General features: G+C 40.2%; 2 protein-coding genes across 2 annotated transcripts in view; both read left to right on the top strand.

Annotated features, from left to right (window-relative positions):
• Positions 1–13181, top strand: part of LOC118892060 (selectin P) — a 46151-nt gene extending 32970 nt beyond the window's left edge. Inside the window, exons 10-16 of the mRNA XM_036846556.1 lie at positions 5202–5387; positions 6274–6483; positions 7534–7719; positions 8570–8689; positions 10555–10585; positions 11873–11928; positions 12513–13181. Of these exons, the coding sequence (XP_036702451.1) occupies positions 5202–5387; positions 6274–6483; positions 7534–7719; positions 8570–8689; positions 10555–10585; positions 11873–11927 (788 nt within the window). The 3' untranslated portion in view covers position 11928; positions 12513–13181. The remainder of the gene's footprint in view (positions 1–5201; positions 5388–6273; positions 6484–7533; positions 7720–8569; positions 8690–10554; positions 10586–11872; positions 11929–12512) is intronic.
• Positions 13182–15608: 2427 nt separating this feature from the next.
• The window catches only part of F5 (coagulation factor V), a 90462-nt gene continuing 85360 nt past the window's right edge, over positions 15609–20710 (top strand). The window contains 2 exon segments of the mRNA XM_036843773.1: positions 15609–15944; positions 19850–19941. Coding sequence (XP_036699668.1) covers positions 15787–15944; positions 19850–19941 — 250 coding nt within the window. The 5' untranslated portion in view covers positions 15609–15786.

Below are 20710 nucleotides of genomic sequence, written 5' to 3'. Positions count from 1 at the left end.
ATATACATTATTATTATTATTTTTATTATTATTATTTTTTTTTTTTTTAATTTATGGCTGTGTTGGGTCTTCACTTCTGTGTGAGGGCCTTCTCTAGCCGCGGCAAGTGGGGGCCACTCCTCATCGCGGTGCGCGGGCCTCTCACCATCGCGGCCTCTCCCGTTGCGGAGCACAGGCTCCAGACGTGCATGCTCAGTAGTTGTGACTCACGGGCCCAGCTGCTCCGCGGATGTGGGATCTTCCCAGACCAGGGCTCGAAATTGAAGCTTATCATTTACTGGTTAAATTTATTCAAGCTCAAGCCCTATTGACAATGAATTAGTAGATCCTCAAAGGCGAGGGCCAGATCTTATCTGTCTTAGATTCCGCCGAAACATCTGACGACACCTACCTAGTATGTAGTAGCTCTAAAATAGAAGTCTATGAATTGATTAATTTATAGCTCATGTTTACTTTCAAAAGTTGCCATTGTTCTACTGTTCTGTGTACTATACCAGCAGTAATAGCTAATTTTTATTGCTTGTGTAAATAAGTACCAGCTATTTCATATGCATTTTTGCATTCAGACCACACAGCAATCCTTAACATGGTATCACCCTCCCCGTTTTAAAGATGAAGAAATGGAAGATAAATAGCTCGCGAAGATCTAATAGATAGGAAGTAAGGAGCTAGGATTCAAACCCAGGTCTAGCCTGATTACAGGGCCAGAGCTTTTACCACTACACTACGCTACACTGCCACACAGTGGCAGGTTTCTAAATCCCGGGTCAGTCACTTGTAAATTTACTCTTTTCCACTGCTCTTGTCTAGTTGCCGAAATGAGTGATCAAATGAGAGAATGAGAGTGATCAAATGAGAAAATATGTTGATAGAAATCTATCAGTGAAAAGAGCTAAACACTTATTCCTTCTCGTGGAATGAGCACTAGATTAATATCCAAAGACCTGTATTGCTCTTCCGTGGAGTCATGGACCATGTACATCATGTCACACCCTTGATTTTCTCGATTCCAAAAGCAGAGGAGTGGACAAGATCAACTCTGAGGTCTCCGTATGCTAACACATATAAATGGAATCTAAAGAAAAATGGTTCTAATGAACCTAGGGGCAGGACAGGAATAAAGCCGCAGACGTAGAGAATGGACTTGTGGATACGGCGGGGGGGAGGGGAAGCTGTGATGAGGTGAGAGAGTGGCATGGACGTATATACACTACCAAACGTAAAATAGATAGCTAGTGGGAAGCAGCCGCATAGCACAGGGAGATCAGCTCGGTGCTTTGTGTCCACCTAGAGGGGTGGGATAGGGAGGGTGGGAGGGAGACACAAGAGGGAGAGGATATGGGGATATATGTACACATACAGCTTATTCACTTTGTTATACAGCAGAAACTAACACAACATTTTAAAGCAATTATACTCCAATAACGATGTAAAAAAAAAAAAAAACAACAACTCTTGAGGTCTCTTCCCCGGACACGAATTCTGTAGACTAAAGGACATCAAATGCTATCACCTGCTGTTAAAAAGATATACTACAAGCCACCGGAGGAATCTAGAACATTTATGGCTGATATCATTAGGGCTTCATCACTTATTTCTCAATCACTCGTTTGTTTATTCCATGGGCATTTATCATGAGCTCTGTTTTTCCACATTCTGTTTTAAAGCTAAAGAATAAAAAAACCCTAAGAAATATCTCACTAAAGTTTAAATCATATATGCAATCAACGTGGTTGTTAAATCTGTAATCTCTGAAGCCCCCATTTCCCCTCACTCCTTTCCACCTCCTGTTCTCCACACGAGGCGGCATTTGCCCACCACCCTTCAGGCCTAGCCCTGCCCAGTGTCTAGAGCCAAACTCGACCAGGGGCAGCAGCTTTAGTCAACTATGGGCTTTGGAATTGTCAACCCTGTGTGCACCTGATCATCAGCTCTGGCTTTTGTACCTGTGTTTCTACCTCATTCTCTAAATTTATTCTCTAGATTTAGGCAGATAGTTCCTCTTCTTTTCCCATATGTCCGAGTCCATGAATTTTTAACCCTTCAGCACTGAACCTTGATTTTTCACATGGTGTTTTTCAGAGTCCTGGGCTATATCAAAGGGGCTTGAGGGCCACCAAGTAAGGAGGGGTGGTGTGGCAGGTGCAAAGCTGAGTCTCCTGCTTCACAGCACAATGTGAGGTTCCATTTTTTGAGTAGGTCCACAGATATTTCCCTTTTAGTTAGAACGCCAGTTTCCTGGTCTCTCTAGGACTTGAGCTCTTCCTGTATTTCCCAGTCTCCTCCCAGCCTTTGCCCCCCCACCCAGGACCTGAATTCCTTTCCCTGAACCTAAGCAGTGCTGAATTGCTTATATCCGGTTTCTGTGTCCCCCACATCACCACCTGTTGAGCCACTATCCTGACACAGATTACTGTTTTCCCAATCACTTTGTCATTGACCCTCTGGAGACCATGTTTGGCTGCTGGACCCAACTCCTAATGACCAACCTCAGGTTGATGGGGAGGGATGGGTCCTGGTTCCAAACCCCAATCCTAGCTCTGCCCTTCTGCCACATCTTTGCTCATCCAAGTTCTAAAATATAGCAAACTGGTGCCCTCTAAGCTCTGGCCTGGCTCGCTCACATCTCTGTTTTATTTCTCCACTCCCCCAACATTTCTCTGACTCCATGAAGATTCCTAGCCTTTATTTTTAAAATTTGAGTTTAGAACAGCCAACTCAATTAAATTTATTATTTATAATATATCTTTTTTTCCAAAAAATTCTTGACAAAACTGTATCCAACTCAAGTAAAAAGAGATAATACAAAGCAACAGAGAATTAACTAAATATGTCATAAGATAATAATAGAGTACCAGTGATCCCAATAATTCATGAATTCACAGGCAATCGTGTACAGCTACTTCATGGATTACAGAAAAACATCAGTGAAGACCTTTCCAGTAGGCAGCACTGCCTTTAAGTCCACAAATATAGAGCATTAAGTATGGTGATAAAAGCAACCCTTATCCATTCTCTATTCTTCTTGTAATGACTCAGGTTTTGGTAAAGTTTTAGAGTAGGCTCAAGAATATGACTACTTTTTAAAGTTACCCACAGAGGTCATTCCTTAGTAAAAATCTCTTCCTCTACATCTGCACTAGGCCCCTTCACTCCAACAACTTCCTTGACAACTCCACACATTTAATTCAGCCCATGTTTGCTGAGTGCCCACCACCTGCTAGTTCTGGGTTAGGCTTCCATGAACCTCACCAAGGCTGCCCCTCAGACAGGAAAGCATGCTTCCTTACACAAGTTAGTCCTTAGATTCAACAAGATTCATGTTTACAGAAGAAGGATTAGAGACTTTCCTAGCTACAAAAGGCTATATCTATAACCTTGTCAGAAAAAGACTGACAAGACTGAGACCAAAGCAATATCCTCCAAGTAGAGTTAATGCTGTAGTAATTCTCTTTGTATACTAGGGGTCACTTAAATCAATTTTTTAAAATAGTAACTCCTCTTGTTTCTTTTCACACCATGTAAAAATACGTGTTAGAATGTGTCCAAATTAAATTGTGCTAACTTACTTATTCGTTCATTTGACAAATATTTTTGGACCCCCTACTTTGTGCCAGGCACTGTTGCCTGGGATACAGTGTTGAAAAGAGCTGACAAGGTCCCTGCTCTCATGCAATTGACATTATGTATTTTCTTGGGCTTAAATATGAAATTCTTGGAGATTTTGAAAAAGTTATTTTAGTGAAAATGTTCATAAATGATTTAATGTCTATGACTTACACCAATAGATATGTTTAATAAATGTCTGATAAATGGAATTGATCTGCCAGGCATGGATTTATTAATTACTCAAAAATCTGAGAGTTCTAAACTGAAATTCAGTATGTTACTTTGGCTATTTGAATGGATTCACACAATAAAGATCCACAATCCTTCAGTGAACAGCCTGCCACCAAAAAGCACGTGGGCCAATATGTAAAAGCCAATACATCACTTTTCCATGAGGCATTACATAGGGCTTCAAGAGATTTTTTTTTAAAAAACAAAATAGCTAAGCAAAATGAGCCTTATCTGACCAAGGCATTGCTTTCAGATAGCCTTGGATTTAAAGAAAGAACAGTCACTCAGTTTGTCAATAATCCAATATTTGTTGATAAATAACAGTCTTATGTCAGAGACCTTCGTGGGGAGAAAGACATGATCCTAAGAGAAATAGGTAACTGCAATAATTTATCAAAACAGTTTTTGAGGGAAATAGTAAATTAAAAATTCATTTGCTCATCCACTTGGCATATAGTTGTTGAGATCCTGCAGTGTGAATTGTGGGAGACACAAAGATTTATGGTTCTTGGGTTTTAGGAGCTTTCCATCCAGGAGGAGAGGGAAGAGATGACATGTGACATGACAGCATATGAGTTCAAAGAAAAAACTGATGCGTTCAGAGGAGAAGACTTCAGGTTGCAGTGATCAGCAGAGGCTTTGGAGAGGCTGTGTTCATTTGGATCCTAGAGGAGGGGTGGGATTTTATTCGGTAAAAATTGAAAGAAATTTAGGGCAGTGCGAGCCAAGAACCAGAGGCAAGAACACATGAGGTCAGTTCAGGGACTTCCCAGGAACTAATCTAGCTTTACCAGGAGGTTTTGAGCTTTCCTGTGCTATGAAACTGTGGTTAAAAAAAAAAAAAAAAAAAAGCCTGGGGCTCCAAACAGAAGAAATAGTAGTTTAGGACCCAAGATGATCATTGCAGGTTTAGACGTGTTGAATTTGTGGAGACAGCAGGATATCTAACCGGAAGTAGTCTCAGGCAGGAGGAAAGACAGAAGTGAAAACCTGGACTGCATTTATACAGATAGGACAGTGAGAGTTGCGGGGAGGCTATGAGGTCTCTAAAGCAGCAGGTGTAGAGAGAAGAGGATGAAATTGTGAATTCTTGAGTATGACTGCCTAAATCCTTGACTTCTTTGTTTTTGTGACTTCGCCCTATACTCCTCTCTGCAAGCCCACCATCCCTCCCCCTGCCCTTTGTACTTCATGACCTGCTGTGTTCATTGCGAAATGCCTGCTACCTAGCAAAACACCTGACACAGTGGGAGCTCAATAACTAGTTAATATTTGTTGAAAATGTGAATGAATAAATTTGGTGCAAAACAGGGCTGCCAAATCAATTTGGAGATTGTGACATTCTTGATTTGATTCTCCAGCCATCAAGTGTCCAGAACTATCTGCCCCAGAGCAAGGAAGCCTGGATTGTCCTGACACTCATGGAGAATTCACTGCTGGCTCCACCTGCCATTTCTCCTGTAACGAGGGCTTTAAGCTGGAGGGGTCCAACCATGTTGAATGCACAGCTTCTGGAAGATGGACAGCACCCCAACCGACCTGTGACGGTAAAACAGGATACACTTGCCCGGACAGCTCTTCTTCTGGAAATTTCCTCAACAAAAATAACAAACACTTATATACACTCTTAGTATATGACGGGTACACATGATATCATTATTATTGTGAAAGCTCCACTTCTTGTCATGAAGTGGGTTATCTACTGGGGTCTAGGAAACACAGCCTGGATTAAAAAATGTATAAGGAGTGACAGGATTTTTTCACATTTGTGAATAAACGATAACACCGATTCTTAAGCACAAATTTTCTTTCGTAATTGTGGCCTCTTTGTCTCAAAGAGCTTTGTTGAGTCAATTGAATGGTTTCCATTGCTTCATCGCCAGGAGAGAGCACTAGGGGTGGAGTCACCGGTCCAGTGTTTCAAATCAAGGAACTGAAGTGGAGAGGGGCCAACTGCCATCTTTCTGCCACGTGGCAAGTTAGTGACAGCCAGTGGCAATATCCACGCCTCACATTTCATTGCTGACCTTTGGCCAGAGGACAATACCACCTCCCAATAAAGCAGCACTGAGCAAGCAATTGGCCTATACATATTTCTCTTTCTACTGAATTCTTATATTTCTGCACCAATTATTCTGGTTTTGTTTTGTTTTGTTTTGTTTTTAGTATCAGTAACATTGACGGCGCCCCCCCCCCCTCCAATTTCTTCTTCTGGCCAGGAGAATCATCTCTCCAAGGACAATTTTAGATCATTTTTCTCATCTGGTTTTCCATACCTGATTTTAATAGTTTTCCTTAACTTCCATAAGGAGCTATTGCTAGAACCTCCCTGATGACGAAAGGAGTGGAAGGCAGTTACTCCATGTCAGTCTTAACTCTGTTGTGCTCTTTCTAATTGGGAGCTCTCTAAATTGAAACATTTTCTCACAACAGACACAGTATCAGCTCCTACTGTAGAGGTGCAATGCCCATCCCTCGTCACTCCAAAGCAAGGAACAATGTCCTGTCAGCATCATGTGGGAACCTTTGGTTTGAATACCACTTGCCACTTCGGATGCAAAGCTGGATTCACACTCATGGGAGACAGTGCTCTCCGATGCACACCTTCTGGACAATGGACAGCAGTAGCTCCAGCATGCAGAGGTAATGTGAAAAGGAACAGGCAGTTCTGATGCTATCTTCCAGCAAGCTAGTCACTGGACATGCCTGTCAAAATCCCATCCAACCCCAATGACCACTTCAAGTGTCAGCTCCTCCATGAAATCCACACCAATCCCAATTAGAAGCAATGTGCAACAGGCATACCAACTTTTCCCCTTCCTTATGTCACAAGGTAATGCCCTGGTACTCAAAGACCTAAAGGAGGACACATATGTAAATGTCCAAAATGTGTTAGAACAATACACACGCTAAACACGAAGCCAGCTATATGAATTGTGAAATATAAGTTACAATTCTGTTAATGATGTGGCAGTGTAAATATTCCATATTTTCATAATTGGAAGCTAAATAAAAAGATAAATCATGACTGATACCTCTTGAAGACCTATCGCCCTATGCACGAAGCACTGTGTCTCTTTCATCACTGTACTCCCTAGGAAGCACAGCACAGTGCTTTGCAAATGTCACTGTTGCTTAATAACATTTGTCTGAGTTAAATTCAGTTTCCTGAGTTGAGTTAAATTTGAGTTATATTTAGTTTTGTATCCACAAATTTAGGAGAATAGCCTGAAATTCCCTGACAAATAGTTTAATGAGTATGGCAGACTCTACCTCTTTCAAACTTCCAGAGGCCAGCTATGCTGAACACTTGTTATTTTAAGAAATATGTGCTGACATGCCAGCTTATTGCCAATGGTAGTAATAATGACATTTAGGACAACAGTATTTTTGAGAAGCAAAATTTTGTAGATAGTATTTTGGTAGGTAAGATCGATCAATCCACTGGCAGGTATTTATTGAATTGCCACTATGTGCCCATCCTAGTTCTTTGGCTATCATTCTTTGAGTGGATATCTTAGTACAAGTGATGTTGAAAGGGCTAGTGGGAATGTCAAAAGTAGCTCATTTCCTTTCTGATCTTTTGTATTCTACCTCATCTAATGGCAACGCTAGGCAGGTTTCAAATGAATCCATAATCTCTTTTATGTTCATTCTATATGTTTGTTTTTCCTGCATTCTTTTTTCCTGCAGCTGTCAAATGCTCCAAGCTACACGTTACTGAGCCAATAGTGATGAACTGCTCCAACCCTCGGGGAAATTTCAGCTATGGATCAACCTGCAGCTTCCATTGCCCAGAGGGTCGTTTACTTAGTGGCTCAGCGAGAACAGTGTGCCAAGAGAATGGCCAGTGGTCAGCTATCATGCCAGCGTGCCAAGGTTTATTTCTCATATGGGTTAGGAAGTCGCTTTGATACGGAAAATAATGAAATCAGTGTTTCTCCTCTGAGTATTTCTGACACGGGTTGCTTTCCATCACTGGGTTTCCCCTGCATTTAATAATTGTTTCACAATGAATCAGATAGCATCTCTGTACCTCATGCAAAGCAGTGGGAATCAAATTCAGTGACTCTGTGTAAACAATCACCCCTCCTTTTTCAAAGCTCCAATTTGTGAAATGAATACTCTCATTTCTTTATAATCTGTGTGTAGTACATCTTGAAGTTTCAAAATGTTTTAAACTGAAGGTTATTTAATGCAGAATCCTAATTTATTATCTCAGAAGATCTTTGTTTAACATATACCTCCAAAAATACAATATATCTTCCTTAATTAAGCTCCACCTGTTTGTAAGGTTTATTTCATCCCCCTCCCTTTTTTTCATTTCTTTTCTCTAGCAGCTTGTTGTAACTACTTTTCATCACATAAAAATCTTCAATTGCCCCCCCCCCAATTACCCACAGTTTATTTTGTTTATCCAAACTTCCATTTATTGTGTCTACCATTTAATCATTTAATTCCTTTTATTGAGTCCTTACCCTGACTCCTTTGGAAATTATGTTTGATATCTAAGCATTAGGAAGAAAATCAGGCCCTGCGTGCATCCCATTCTGTTGCAGTGGTTTATGACTTCCAGATCTTTTTGTGCCGGGTTGTTAGCAGTGCCAGGACCTTTGATGACTTACTTGATCTCACATCTTAGAGTTCTTGGGGACCTCCTGGGGGAATGATGGTCTTCTGCACAATACACTTCTTATGTCTTGCACGTGTGCATGTGTTTATTTTGCAGCGGGGCCATTGACTATCCAGGAAGCCTTGACTTATTTTGGTGGAGCAGTGGCTTCTACAACAGGTTTAGTGACGGGTGGGATACTCCTGGCTCTGCTAAGAAAGCGTTGCAGACAAAAAGGTAAATAGGAAAGAATATTCTCCTTATTTTCTTCTTTCATGTGATTTGGGGCAGGGCAGTGAAACGACAACTTCAGTAGTTCATGTCTGAAAACATTTGCATTAAAAGAAAACAAAGGGCTTCCCTGGTGGCGCAGTGGTTAAGAATCCGCCTGCCAGCGCAGGGGACACGGGTTCGAGTCCTGGTCTGGGAAGATCCCACATGCCGCAGAGCAACTAAGCCCATGCGCCACAACTACTGAGCATGTGCTCTAGAGCCTGCATGCCACAACTACTGAGCCCATGTGCCACAACTACTGAAGCCCGCATGCCTAGAGCCTGTGCTCCGCAACAAGAGAAGCCAATAATAAGCCAATCCTCTTCTAATAAGCTAATGGGTCTCTTCATCTTTCCTCATGGAAAGTAACTGGGGGTATCAGAGGGGTCAGGGATGCTCAAATCCAGGAACAGAAAGTGGCTATGTTAAAAGTACCTGCCAGCATTCTCATGGAATTGAGATTTCCACACCTATTTTTTTTTAAACATCTTTATTGGAGTATAACTGCCTTACAGTGGTGTGTTAGTTTCTGCTTTACAACAAAGTGAATCAGTTATACACATACATATGTCCCCATATCTCTTCCCTCTTGCGTCTCCCTCCCTCCCACCCTACCTTTTTTTTTTTTTTTTTCCTACCTATTTTCAACTGCTCAGAGGAAGAACCCTTTGTTTCCTATTCTCATGCTCTCTCCCTTCACAAAGCCACCAGCGCATTAGGCTGGTTTTCTAATGTTCCCTCATATACTCTTCTGTGAGTGAGTAAATAGGACAATAGACAAACAATAACACTCCTTACAGACCAAAAAGCTACAACCAGTCCCTCCATGCAACATTTGTGCTTGGTTAACCAAATCCAGAAGGCAGAGGTGAGAGCTCCTAAGACCTGAATCCTAATCTCCATTACCATGTAGGAATCACCCTATTCCTGCATTTCCCCCAAGTTCTTTCTTTAGTTTTGAGACATTTCCAGGGAACCCTCTGAACCGTGGAGAGGGGCCAGCAGCCACCTATCCTCCAATATCTTTACAATAAATAAATGCATTTGTGGAGATGGGGAATTTTCCCTTGACCTGTCCCAATTTGATTTTAAACTTTCTAGGATTCTATGGTCAAATACTAGGAAAATGCTGTATACTGTGTCCCTCCCCTGCAAATTCAAAGTGCGCATTCATTATTACACTGAAGGCTCAATCATGCCCTGTAATAAATATACTTGTTCATCTTCATGTCACTTAATATTTTCTAAAGGTATTTAGGCATGAGATGCTTTTCCTTTTTTATCTACCCATGGGATGAGTGACAGACCTGCTGCCATGTTTAAAGTTTCCACTATCAGAGTCCATTGTTTGGATTAAGACAGGAGGCCCCCAATCACATAGGTGATCAGGGGAGAAAAACATCCACTGTTATGTTGGTTTGGATTTGTTTCCTCGCTTAGCTTGCCCAGATAACGACTGAGGGAGCGTGACAAAAGATGCAAAGATAGAGGGCCTCCAGTGCCAAAGAAATGAGTTTCGAGAACCAATGGTCTCAACAACAACCAAGAGTAGCGAAGAAGATGAAGGCAGGGACCAGAGGTAGGAGGAGAGGTTGTTACTGAAAGGGAAGAGGAGAAAGATGAGCGGATTCTGGAGTTACATATCGCTGAATGTTTAATTTAGCCTAAAACAGGTCCCACCTCTTAGGGAGGGATGTTCCCTACACGTCTCTTATAATGAGCCCATCTGGAAATCAGTCTGCTGACTCTCCCCTGTCACTCATGACCTTTCTCCCTCATCTCATTTTTTACTCTTAAACCAATCTTCTGTGTCTTCTTGCTTATTTCAGATGAAGGAAAAAGCCCCTTGAACCCTCAAAGGTAAGATGGAAATGTTTTATGATGAAGTTTTTCTAGTTTGACTTTTTAATTCACTGTAGTATGTCAGAATGATTATACAGATGACCCCTTTCTGAAACAAATCTTTGGCAATGTCCCCTTGACTAATTCTGAAGTAAAATATACAGATAATATGTCCTAGCAATACATAATGTTTTTAAAAATCAGTAGGTGCCCTAATGATAATATAAAGGAACAACACAAGGGAAAGGGACTTGGAAATAAAATGCTAGCGCTGAGGCACTACACTAGCAGATGCTATGGGGTCATCAGATGCTTGGACCTTCATTCAAATAGAATCACTATGAAGGCAACAGCATAAAGGTCAACTGAGAGGAATATTCTGTTAGTGATTCAAACAGTACCAGAACCGTTGCCAACACCAACCTGATTTTTCTAAATGATGAACAACTCTGGTAAAGAGTTGGAAAACCTGTTATTATCTTCCCTTAATTCACATGGCAATTACATTTTAAAAGATGCACAAAAAATTTAATATTTATATGTAAAGCAGTTAAGTTGCAGGATCAGAGATTTTTCACCTCCATGAACGTTGAGTAGCTATTCTAAAGTTATGTGGAGTGTGTAAGACAATTCTTTTGCGCCCCAGGCATATTAGGACATCCAGCACCCATGGCCCCTGCTTAAAGGTCAATAGTAAGTCTCGATCATTATGAAAATCAAAAAATGCCTATATTGGGACTTCCCTGGTGGCGCATTGGTTAAGAATCTGCCTGCCAATGCAGGGCACACGGGTTCGAGCCCTGGCCCGGGAAGATCCCACATGCTGTGGAGCAGCTAAGCCCGTGCGCCACAACTGCTGAGCAACCCCCGCTCGCCACAACTAGAGAAAGCCCGCACACAACAACGAAGACCCAGTGCAGCCAAAAATAAATAAATAAAAATAAATTTATATAAAAAAAATGCCTATAGGGAGCAGTACTACCATTCTTTGAAAACTATTGCCACATGATCAAGTATCAAGGCTGGAGTTTTATAATTCACCAAGAAGAGGCTGCAGCAGGGGCATAGCAAGTATTCAGTACCTAAAGCATCAACAATAACATGGGTATAAAGTGCAATGCAAATTACCCAGAGCTGTTAACTGGGATCTTGAAAATCTCTTTGGTTTTATTCTTCTTTCCCACTAAAAGCAGAGAACTCCAGGGGTGGGATGGTAATCCATGGTCTCTGGAGGAACTATGTGCAGGACTGGGGTCAAGGACAAAGCATAATATGGCAGGTCATCTTTCTGTTTCTCTTCTTTAGCCACCTAGGAACATATGGAGTTTTTACAAATGCTGCATTTGACCCAAGCCCTTAAGGTAAGTTATCTATGAAAGTATTTTTGAAGGAAATAGAACAGTAAGGGAAAAAGGAAGAATATAAAGCTTGACTTTTCTTTATATAATCATGAGTCACATTTTAACCATGTATTAAATGTTCAAACCATGCAGGAAATTGTGTTGGCAGTAGGGGACAGGTATAGCAGTAGAGTGACAATAGAAAGTGAGTTCATAGGAAGATTTCCATTTCCTCCAGGATAGAAATGTTCTAATTAGACATAACTTATGTCAGGATGTATGACATTCAATTACTGGCTTCTAGGTGGTACTGATACTGCAGCTTTGCTTGATCACCAGAAGTCACGAGTGCTAGAAAAATTTTACAGACTTTGTGGAGCCAATTCCCTATGCGACCTGCTAGGAAAACAAAAGTAATATGATAACTTCTCTCTCCCAAAAAGCTCAGTGAATGGTTGAGTTTCCTAAGAGAAGTAGCCTAGATGGCAGAATATCTGGAATCTAGAAAAAGATTATACTAAGCCTTAGGGGGTACATATGATGAGAGCTTTCTTTTATCTTTTTCGGGAAAATATAATTATTTTAATTTTTTGTCTCATTTTCAGAGACCTGTCCTTCTCTTGGTCACCTCACTCAACCTCCACAGGATCCTATTTTTGAACATCAGCCTTCCCGACAGACTTGACTATAACTGTAGTTTATTTGCCTCAGTTTTCTGTAAATACTTGTGAATAAAGGGCATGGAATTTCCTTTAGATTAGCTCTGGACCGGAGCAGAAGAACTGTACCACGAGCCCCAACTCTCCACCCACCACCCCTTCCTGCTCCATTTCCTCTTCCTCCAACACAAGCCTCAGAAGCTGGGACTGAATGTTTCTGCCGTGGTCTGTGGGCTCTGCCCCAGCTGTCACTTGAGATACTAGTTAACTAGGGCCTGGAGCATATGACTCCCCAGAAGACCAGACTGCAGAAAAATAAGAATGCCTCTTTATTTTTGGATTGGAGGAAATCATCCTCTACTTTGCTGGAAGGCAGGAGGCATCTCTGACTTGAAGGAATTTCTGTAGGATTTCCTGGGTGTTCACTGCTTGCTGTTTGTGAAGGCTTTTAGACCTCTGCTGCAAGGCTTCAAGAGAAGCCTCTGGATGGCACCAGAGGCTGCAGAAGACTAAGAATCAAGACAGGAAGGTACATGTCACTGTAGACCTTCCCTCCACCGGTCATTCTCCCCCAGAGGACCCAAAGACCAATACTCGAACGTCTAATTAAAAGGATTCCCCCAAATGCCACGTTCTATTATTTGACGTTTTGTTGAATAAGATCTGTGTCCGTCACTTTGCATACATGAATGTAATGCACAATCACAGTAGTCCCAATTACAAGCTCAACCCTTCAGTGAGCAAATATGTATCTTACCACCACCACAAACACACAAGAAAATCAGAGAAGCAGAAAAATGTCTTCATCACCTGAGTGTGTTTTACACGTTCTTTAATTCACGTGCTTAATAAATAGGTTATTGAAAGTTACACAGTAGTTGTCTGAAACTGATACAAAAAACATAGAGCCAAACAATATAGTTGTCCTCTCTGTTGAAATGTGAGGCAATGAACATGTCACACAGACTAGGTAAACATGCAAATAAAAATGCAAATAAAACACGCAAATAAAAATGGTGAAAGTCTAACTAAAGGTTACAAGATTTTGCAAGAATTTTGGTAGTAACCTTGGGATTTAGGGACACATTGCTTTTAAAAAGTTTCACTCATATACTGTACATAGCGTCTCTGACTGCTTACTTTATGCCGATCACTAGGCTCCGTGTTATAGGACGATGATTATCACCCTGTCTCCTGAGTCAGAATCTACCTTTTGTAAAATCGTCCCAGGGAATTCTGATGGTTTATCAGCTTTGCGAACCACTGGTATTATAGATACAGAAGGATAAGGCACTCACTGTTCCTGTTCTTGAATAGCTTATAATCTAGTTGGGGACACGATAGACACCAATACAAAGTGATAGAGAGTAATCAACATCAGTATGTTATTTGAAGAGTGTGGTAGGAATTCATAAAATGGAAAAGTTAATTTGGCCCAGAATCAAGGAGATAGAACTCTGATTGGACTTCAGAGAGTGGACAGTCTGAGTTGATCAAATAATATCAGCCGAGAAGCAAAGACGGAGACGATATGTTGAGGAGACTAAAGCCATCATAGAGATCTCATGTGAGGTGCTAGATTACAATTTATTGAATCTGTTGAGACAAATCATAGAAGCTTGGAGGCATGTAGATTCAGGGGACCCGGGATAAGTCATAATGATGCTTCAGACAAGATAATTCTCAGATTCTCTATAAATAGCAAAATCATATCTTAAGGCCATGTGATCCTCTGAGATACATAAAGGGCCCTGGAGGCAGGAAAAATATAATCATAGTAATCAACACGTGCTGTGTGCTTTCCAACTGCTAGGAATTATATACTTCACAGTGTTCTTTTATCCTCCCAACCACCCTATCGGAAAAAACTATCATTATCATTCCTGTTTTGCAGGTGTCAAAATTGAGATCCAGAGAGGTTGTGTCACTTATCCAAGAGAACACTGCTAGTAAGTGGGATTGAAATCTGGTCTGATTCCCTCAGTGAAGCTCTTTAAGCCCTCTCCTCTGTCACTGCCTTAGGTGGCCACAGGCCCTTATCAAGACAGAACTGTGCAACAGAGAGAGACAAATATCATATGATATCGCTTAGAGGTGGAATCTTAAAAAATGATACAAATGAACTTACTTACAAAACAGAAATAGACCCACAGACATAGAAAACAAACTTATGGTTACCAAAGGGGAAGGGGGGAGCAATAAATTAGGAGTTTGGGATTAAAATATACACACTACTATATATAAAATAGGTAAACAACACGGACCTACTGTATAGCACAGGGAACTCTACTCAATATTTTATAATAACCTATAGTGGAAAATAATCTAAAAATTATATGTATATATATATATATGTGTATATATATATATATATATATATATATATACACACACATATATATATACACATATATATATATATGAATCACTTTGCTGTATACCTGAAACTAACACAACATTGAATCAACTGTATTTCAATATATATATATATATATATTTTTAAAAGACAGAACTCTAACACACCATTGTAAAGCAATTATACTCCAATAAAGATGTTAAAAAAAATAAAATAAAATAAATAAAAGACAGAACTGTGCATGGGTAGAAGTCAGTAAAGTGGGCCAGGCCAGCAGGCCCCATTCACGTGACCATCCCCTTGCTTCCTCACCACCTGAAGATGCAATATTCCTGTGCCCAGTAACAGGGAGTAAGGCCCTCTTCCTCAGATCAGAAGGAGAGCAGTGTGGTGAAGGGATTTGGGTCCCACTGCCCTGGGACTTGCAGAGCGCCTGGTAAGTGTGCACGCTGCCGCAGGCGGTGTTCACGGTGGCGGGGGCCGGTGAGCGGCTCCTGAGCCGTGGGGTTAGCAGATGGAGGCGTGGGAGGGCAGTATTGCCCCGTCTCATGAATCCCTGAGCACTGCCCTGCCTGCTAGAGCCGCTGATTGCTGCCCTTTCTTCACCGGTAGTAAAACAGTCACTAACCTGGTTGCTCTCCCTAATACCTCCTGTCATCTGGAGCGGTGACCTAGTCAACCCCAGCCTGGAGAGGCCCCAGGAGGTGGGGACAGCGCGGGCTGCAGCGGCCGCGACGCCTGGGGGAGCTGAAGAGGAGGGGGACACTGCCACCCGCAGCCTCGCGGCGCTCACTGCAGTCCCGACAGCGGCCAAGCCCGGCCAAGCCGGGCGCAGTCGGCTGAGGCAGAGGCAGGAAAGGAACCATGTTCCCAGCTTGCCCTTGCCTCTGGGTCCTCGTGGTCCTGGGCTCCAGCTGGGCAGGCTGGGGGAGCCTAGGGGCTGAAGCAGCGCGGCTAAGGCAGTTCTACGTGGCTGCTCAGAGCATCAGCTGGAACTATCGCCCCGAGTCCACATACCTTGGGTAAGGAAGGCATGGCGACCGGGGGGCTTCTCCAGGGAGGACAATCTATTTCTTTTAGAGAGCATTCCCTTTGCAATTCCAATGCTTTTTTTTTTTTTTTTTTAACTTCAGGTAGGTAAACACAATTAATAGAAGAGTATAATGAATAAAATAAGCTTGGTGGATGCTCATTTTGCCTCCAGTAATACAAGTTTATCATTCTGAGGATATAGAATATATTGTTTGATTGGCTAGATGCTGTTTCAAGTTTGCTGTTAACACAGTTTTGTTAGTATGATTGATTGTTGATTTAATATATTGATTGATTCAAAAGCACCAGGTACCTACCTCTTCACTCCTGTTGCAGATTTTTAGTAGTCTAGTATTTTATTAAACTTCTAGTTACATATTATTTATTCCATGTCCACATAACTGCATCTTCTAAAACTAAAGATGTACACTGTGTACTTTATTGTAAGCAGGTTATTCGATAACAACTGCCATAATTTTGTTGTTTTCTTATAAATGACTTTCAAAACATCAGTTCATAAAAATGCAACATTGCTGTTCTTTCACCTTTTTTCTGCTTCGTGTGACTCTTCATTTTTCTCTCATTCTTAATCACTCCCTGGGATATGGTCTACTCTGGCTATTTTGATAGAGTCACTATTAAAAGGCATATGTGACTTAGAGGGGGGTTAAGTAATCAAACTGTATTTGAGTTGCAAACTATTTTTCCTAATTGAAAGGTTAAAAATAAGACTTCACAGAAATTAAACAAATCATAGGTTCTACTCAGTATTTCCAGTTAGTTATGTTTTTACTTCTTTTAATGGTTAAACCTCTTAGTGTGACTTGAGTTTTTTTTTTAACTTAACATCACAGTTTAAGCGATTGTGAAAGATGTGTTCCTCTTTTACAGTTTCGAAACCAAAGCAATCTGCCAAGAAAATATTGAAATGTTTTAAGCCTTTTAGTGTATAACATTACCCTTTCCAAATCTTTTCTTTGTAATTGGGTTATTTTGGAGGGCATTGCATCTTGGTCTTGTAATAATAAGAAGTCCCTCTTTTTTTTTTATACAAAAAAAGAGGGACTTCTTATTTCAATATTGTACATTTGAATACATTTAAAATATTGTATTTCAAGGTGATAATCTAGGTCACACCCACACCCTCAGAGAACTGCTGCTAACTAAAACCCCAAAGGAAGTAGCAGTCTTTCCAACATTAATTGTCCTTCTCTTGGGTAGAACACTAACTTGGTTGCTGGCTTTCCTGTGTCACCCTGTGCTTATGCTTTGGAGTTTGTTCTTTCTTCTGTAATTAACAACAAGAATAACAAGCAGAATTTTGGAGGCAGAATCACATAGGGCAAAACCCTGATTCCTATGGTGAGTTCACGCAGGAAACCATGATTGGTCATCTTATCCTCTCTGCGGCTGAGTTTCCAGAATTCTTAGAAGAGTTGTTCCTCTGGTATCAATTATTGAGTCAAGACCATACAGTGATAATCCAGACCAACTGTCCATATTTTTGAACCTCAAATCATGTCATTTCTTTCTAGTACTTTTATGTGAAAAATCGAACCTTGTATCTGGCTGCTTAAACTGAGAAGTTGTTCTAAATTGTCCTACACCTAGAGCTAATGATACTCGCTATAAAGAAATCAACATAGACAACTCCATCCTTTGCTAAAGTGTATTTTAGCACAAAGCAAAGATCTTTCCTTATTTCATGTAATATTGGCAGGACAGTGCCTTTTAGAGGTGAAATATATCTTTTATTCTTGCTCTGGGGCTGAAGTGAATGTTTTTGAAAATTTCCCTAAGGAAACATGTTCAATCACATGTATATAGTAACAGATATTGAAAAAAATACATATATATTTTTCCTCAAGTGTTCTAGCTTTATATGATTTTATTATGAATAAATCATCCTTAAATAGTCCTCATAAATGGAAAATTCATCATGCATATTGTTTGCATTCATGTCATCTTTAACTTTCAGACAAATTACTTTCCAATAGCAATTCAGTTGTTCAAATTAAAATAAATATACCTCAGTATGCACACATAATATACACAGGGAAACATATTAGGAAACATACCTCTATTAAGATTATTCCACATAAAAGACTAATTTTTCTTTAGTAAAGATTTTATACTGTCACCTATACTCCTGTATTTAAAGATCTAGGGTTAGGGACGGGAGCTACATTTCAATTGTACATAAAACCAAACACACAAAATTACCATCACAGATAAATAAAAATGGACCTCCACATTAGGGACACGAACTAACATACAGAATCCTAGGGTTCTTGGGCTCTAAAAACTCTAAGAGGTTGTTTAATTCATTTTCAACTTTCATGTTTTAACTTCTTACTTTTCCCCACACCCATAGCACCAATACCCCTAGCAAATCGTTGTCTAGTTTCTACTTGAATGCTTCCAGTGACTGAAAACCCACCACCTTCAATAGCTAGCCATTCCAAAAATACTTACTCATGCCTCCTTTAATTCTGCCTCCAAATATTAACACGGTTCTTGTATCTTACATTTTAAAATTATGAGAATGACTATAATTACAGATTTTTCAGCTCACCGGGAAAACCTGAACGCTAAAATCCAATTTTCATTATAGTTTTAAAATACTACTAGCTAACATGCATTGAATATTTACAATGTGCCAGCTCTAAACCTTTTGTAGGTATCAACTTATTTAAAACTTGTAACAGTTCTGTGAGGGAGATTTTACTATTTGTCCCAGCTCACAATTACAGACACAGAGGCACAAATTGATTAAATAAACTTTTCAAGGTTATATAGTTAACAAGGGGTAGACACAGGATTCAAACCCAGACACTCTGAATCTACAACCAGTTCTCTTAGCTTCTGTGCTACATAGATGTCATGGCAAATGTGATTAGTATCCCTCTCTGTTACGCCCTAATTATAGTGGGGCCACTCTCTGGATTAGGAAGCATAACAAAGCCAATATGGGCAACTGGTTTAGACTTTGGTAAGAAATTTCCCCTGATCATCTTTCCTTCATCTTTGAGTTTAAGACAAGGATAGGAATCATGTGCCCATCTTTAGAGACACTGAAGAAAAAGATGGGAAAGTATCCCAGTACTCTCCCTGCTGCCCTCTCTCTGAATTCTTAACCATGAAAACAGTCATCCCTTGGTATCTACGGATATGGAACCTGCAGATACAGAGGGATAACTGTACTAGTCTGTTTTATAGAAGGGACTTGAACATCTACAGATTTTGGCGTCCAGGGTCGTCCTGGAACCAACCTCCCACAGATGCCAAGGGATGACTGTACAATGGTTTTTGAATCCTGGCTTTGCCATTATCAACTGATTCTCCTTGGGCAAGTTACTTAAACTTTCCGAGACTTAGTTTTTTCATTTGTTTGTTTTCCAAGTGAATCTCAGGGCCTTGACTCCATTAGCTATCTTCAACTTCTCAGCGAGAAATAGAGTCCACCAAATCAATAGTTCTTTACAATGTTCTCCGGTCACTTAAGACTGTATTTGATTGATGAGCTGAAAAACAGCTCACATATTTATTCATAAGGGATTTGGTCATGTCTTTAATCGTTTAAAATCTAAGCCTAAAGTTTGGGTTCACACTATCATCTTGGGTTCTATTTTAGAAAATTGATTCTGAGTAGCAGGATTGGTTAGGGCAGACTAAATTTATGAAAGAATGGTTATCACAACAGAATATTCCTGAAGACACCAATAATTATTTTATTAACTTCTCTTATTGTTCATATTTATAAGACCTTGGGTTTCTGAACTGCAGTTAAAAATACTGTTATTTCTAGTAAAAGTCTGAGGACATGAGAGATATATTTTGTTGTAATGTGAGAAGTAGATGTCATGTAAGCCTTTCAAATTTATTTTACTTCCAGTTCGAATACTTTTGCAACCTCCTTTAAGAAAACTGTCTACAGAGAGTATGAAGCATATTTTCAGAAAGAAAAACCACAATCCAGAACTTCAGGTAAGCCTGAAATATATTTTTCAATTTTAAAGATAAAGCTCTATGGATAATTTGATATTTGTATATATCTAAAATATTCATTTAGTGATATTTTATAGAAATGTGTGTTTTTGTTATTTTGGCTAGATAGTTGGTAGAGCTCTTATTCATAGTATTGAGAATTGAGAAAAGCAAAGCATTAAGCCAAACTAGGGCCCCTTCTGAGCATGGGGCCCTGTGCAATTTCATGGGTCTCATGCCCATGAAGCCAGCTGTTTTTAACTGTGATTAAAAAAAAAGCTAAACAAAACTTCTAAGTGTTTGAATTTTTATTCATTCATCTAACAAACTATTATTGAGCACCTGATGTGGGTGCTCAGTTGAACTAGGCACTATGGATGCCACAGTGGACACTGAACTAGCACTATGGATGCCACAGTGGACATTGAACTAGGCACTATGGATGTCACAGTGGACATTGAACTAGGCACTATGGATGCCACAGTGGACATTGAACTAGGCACTATGAATGAACTAGGCACTATGGATGCCACACTGGACAAGACAGACACATCTCCTGCCTTCCTGGAGCTTATGGTCTAGTTTAATGAGCACAGATGAGCCTTAGCAAATGATCATTTGCTGGGTCCCTAGACTCATTTAAAGGAACTGTATATGGATGATTCTTTTGCATCTATCTTTCCCATCTCTTCTGTTTTATTTAGTGTGATGTATATAACAGCTATAATTTTTAGAGAAAAATTTCCTCTTTATTTCCTCACCTTTTTTT

The sequence above is a fragment of the Balaenoptera musculus genome, chromosome 1 (genome assembly GCF_009873245.2).
Source record: "Balaenoptera musculus isolate JJ_BM4_2016_0621 chromosome 1, mBalMus1.pri.v3, whole genome shotgun sequence".
Lineage (NCBI taxonomy): Eukaryota > Metazoa > Chordata > Mammalia > Artiodactyla > Balaenopteridae > Balaenoptera > Balaenoptera musculus.
This window is presented reverse-complemented; position numbering and strand designations above follow the sequence as displayed.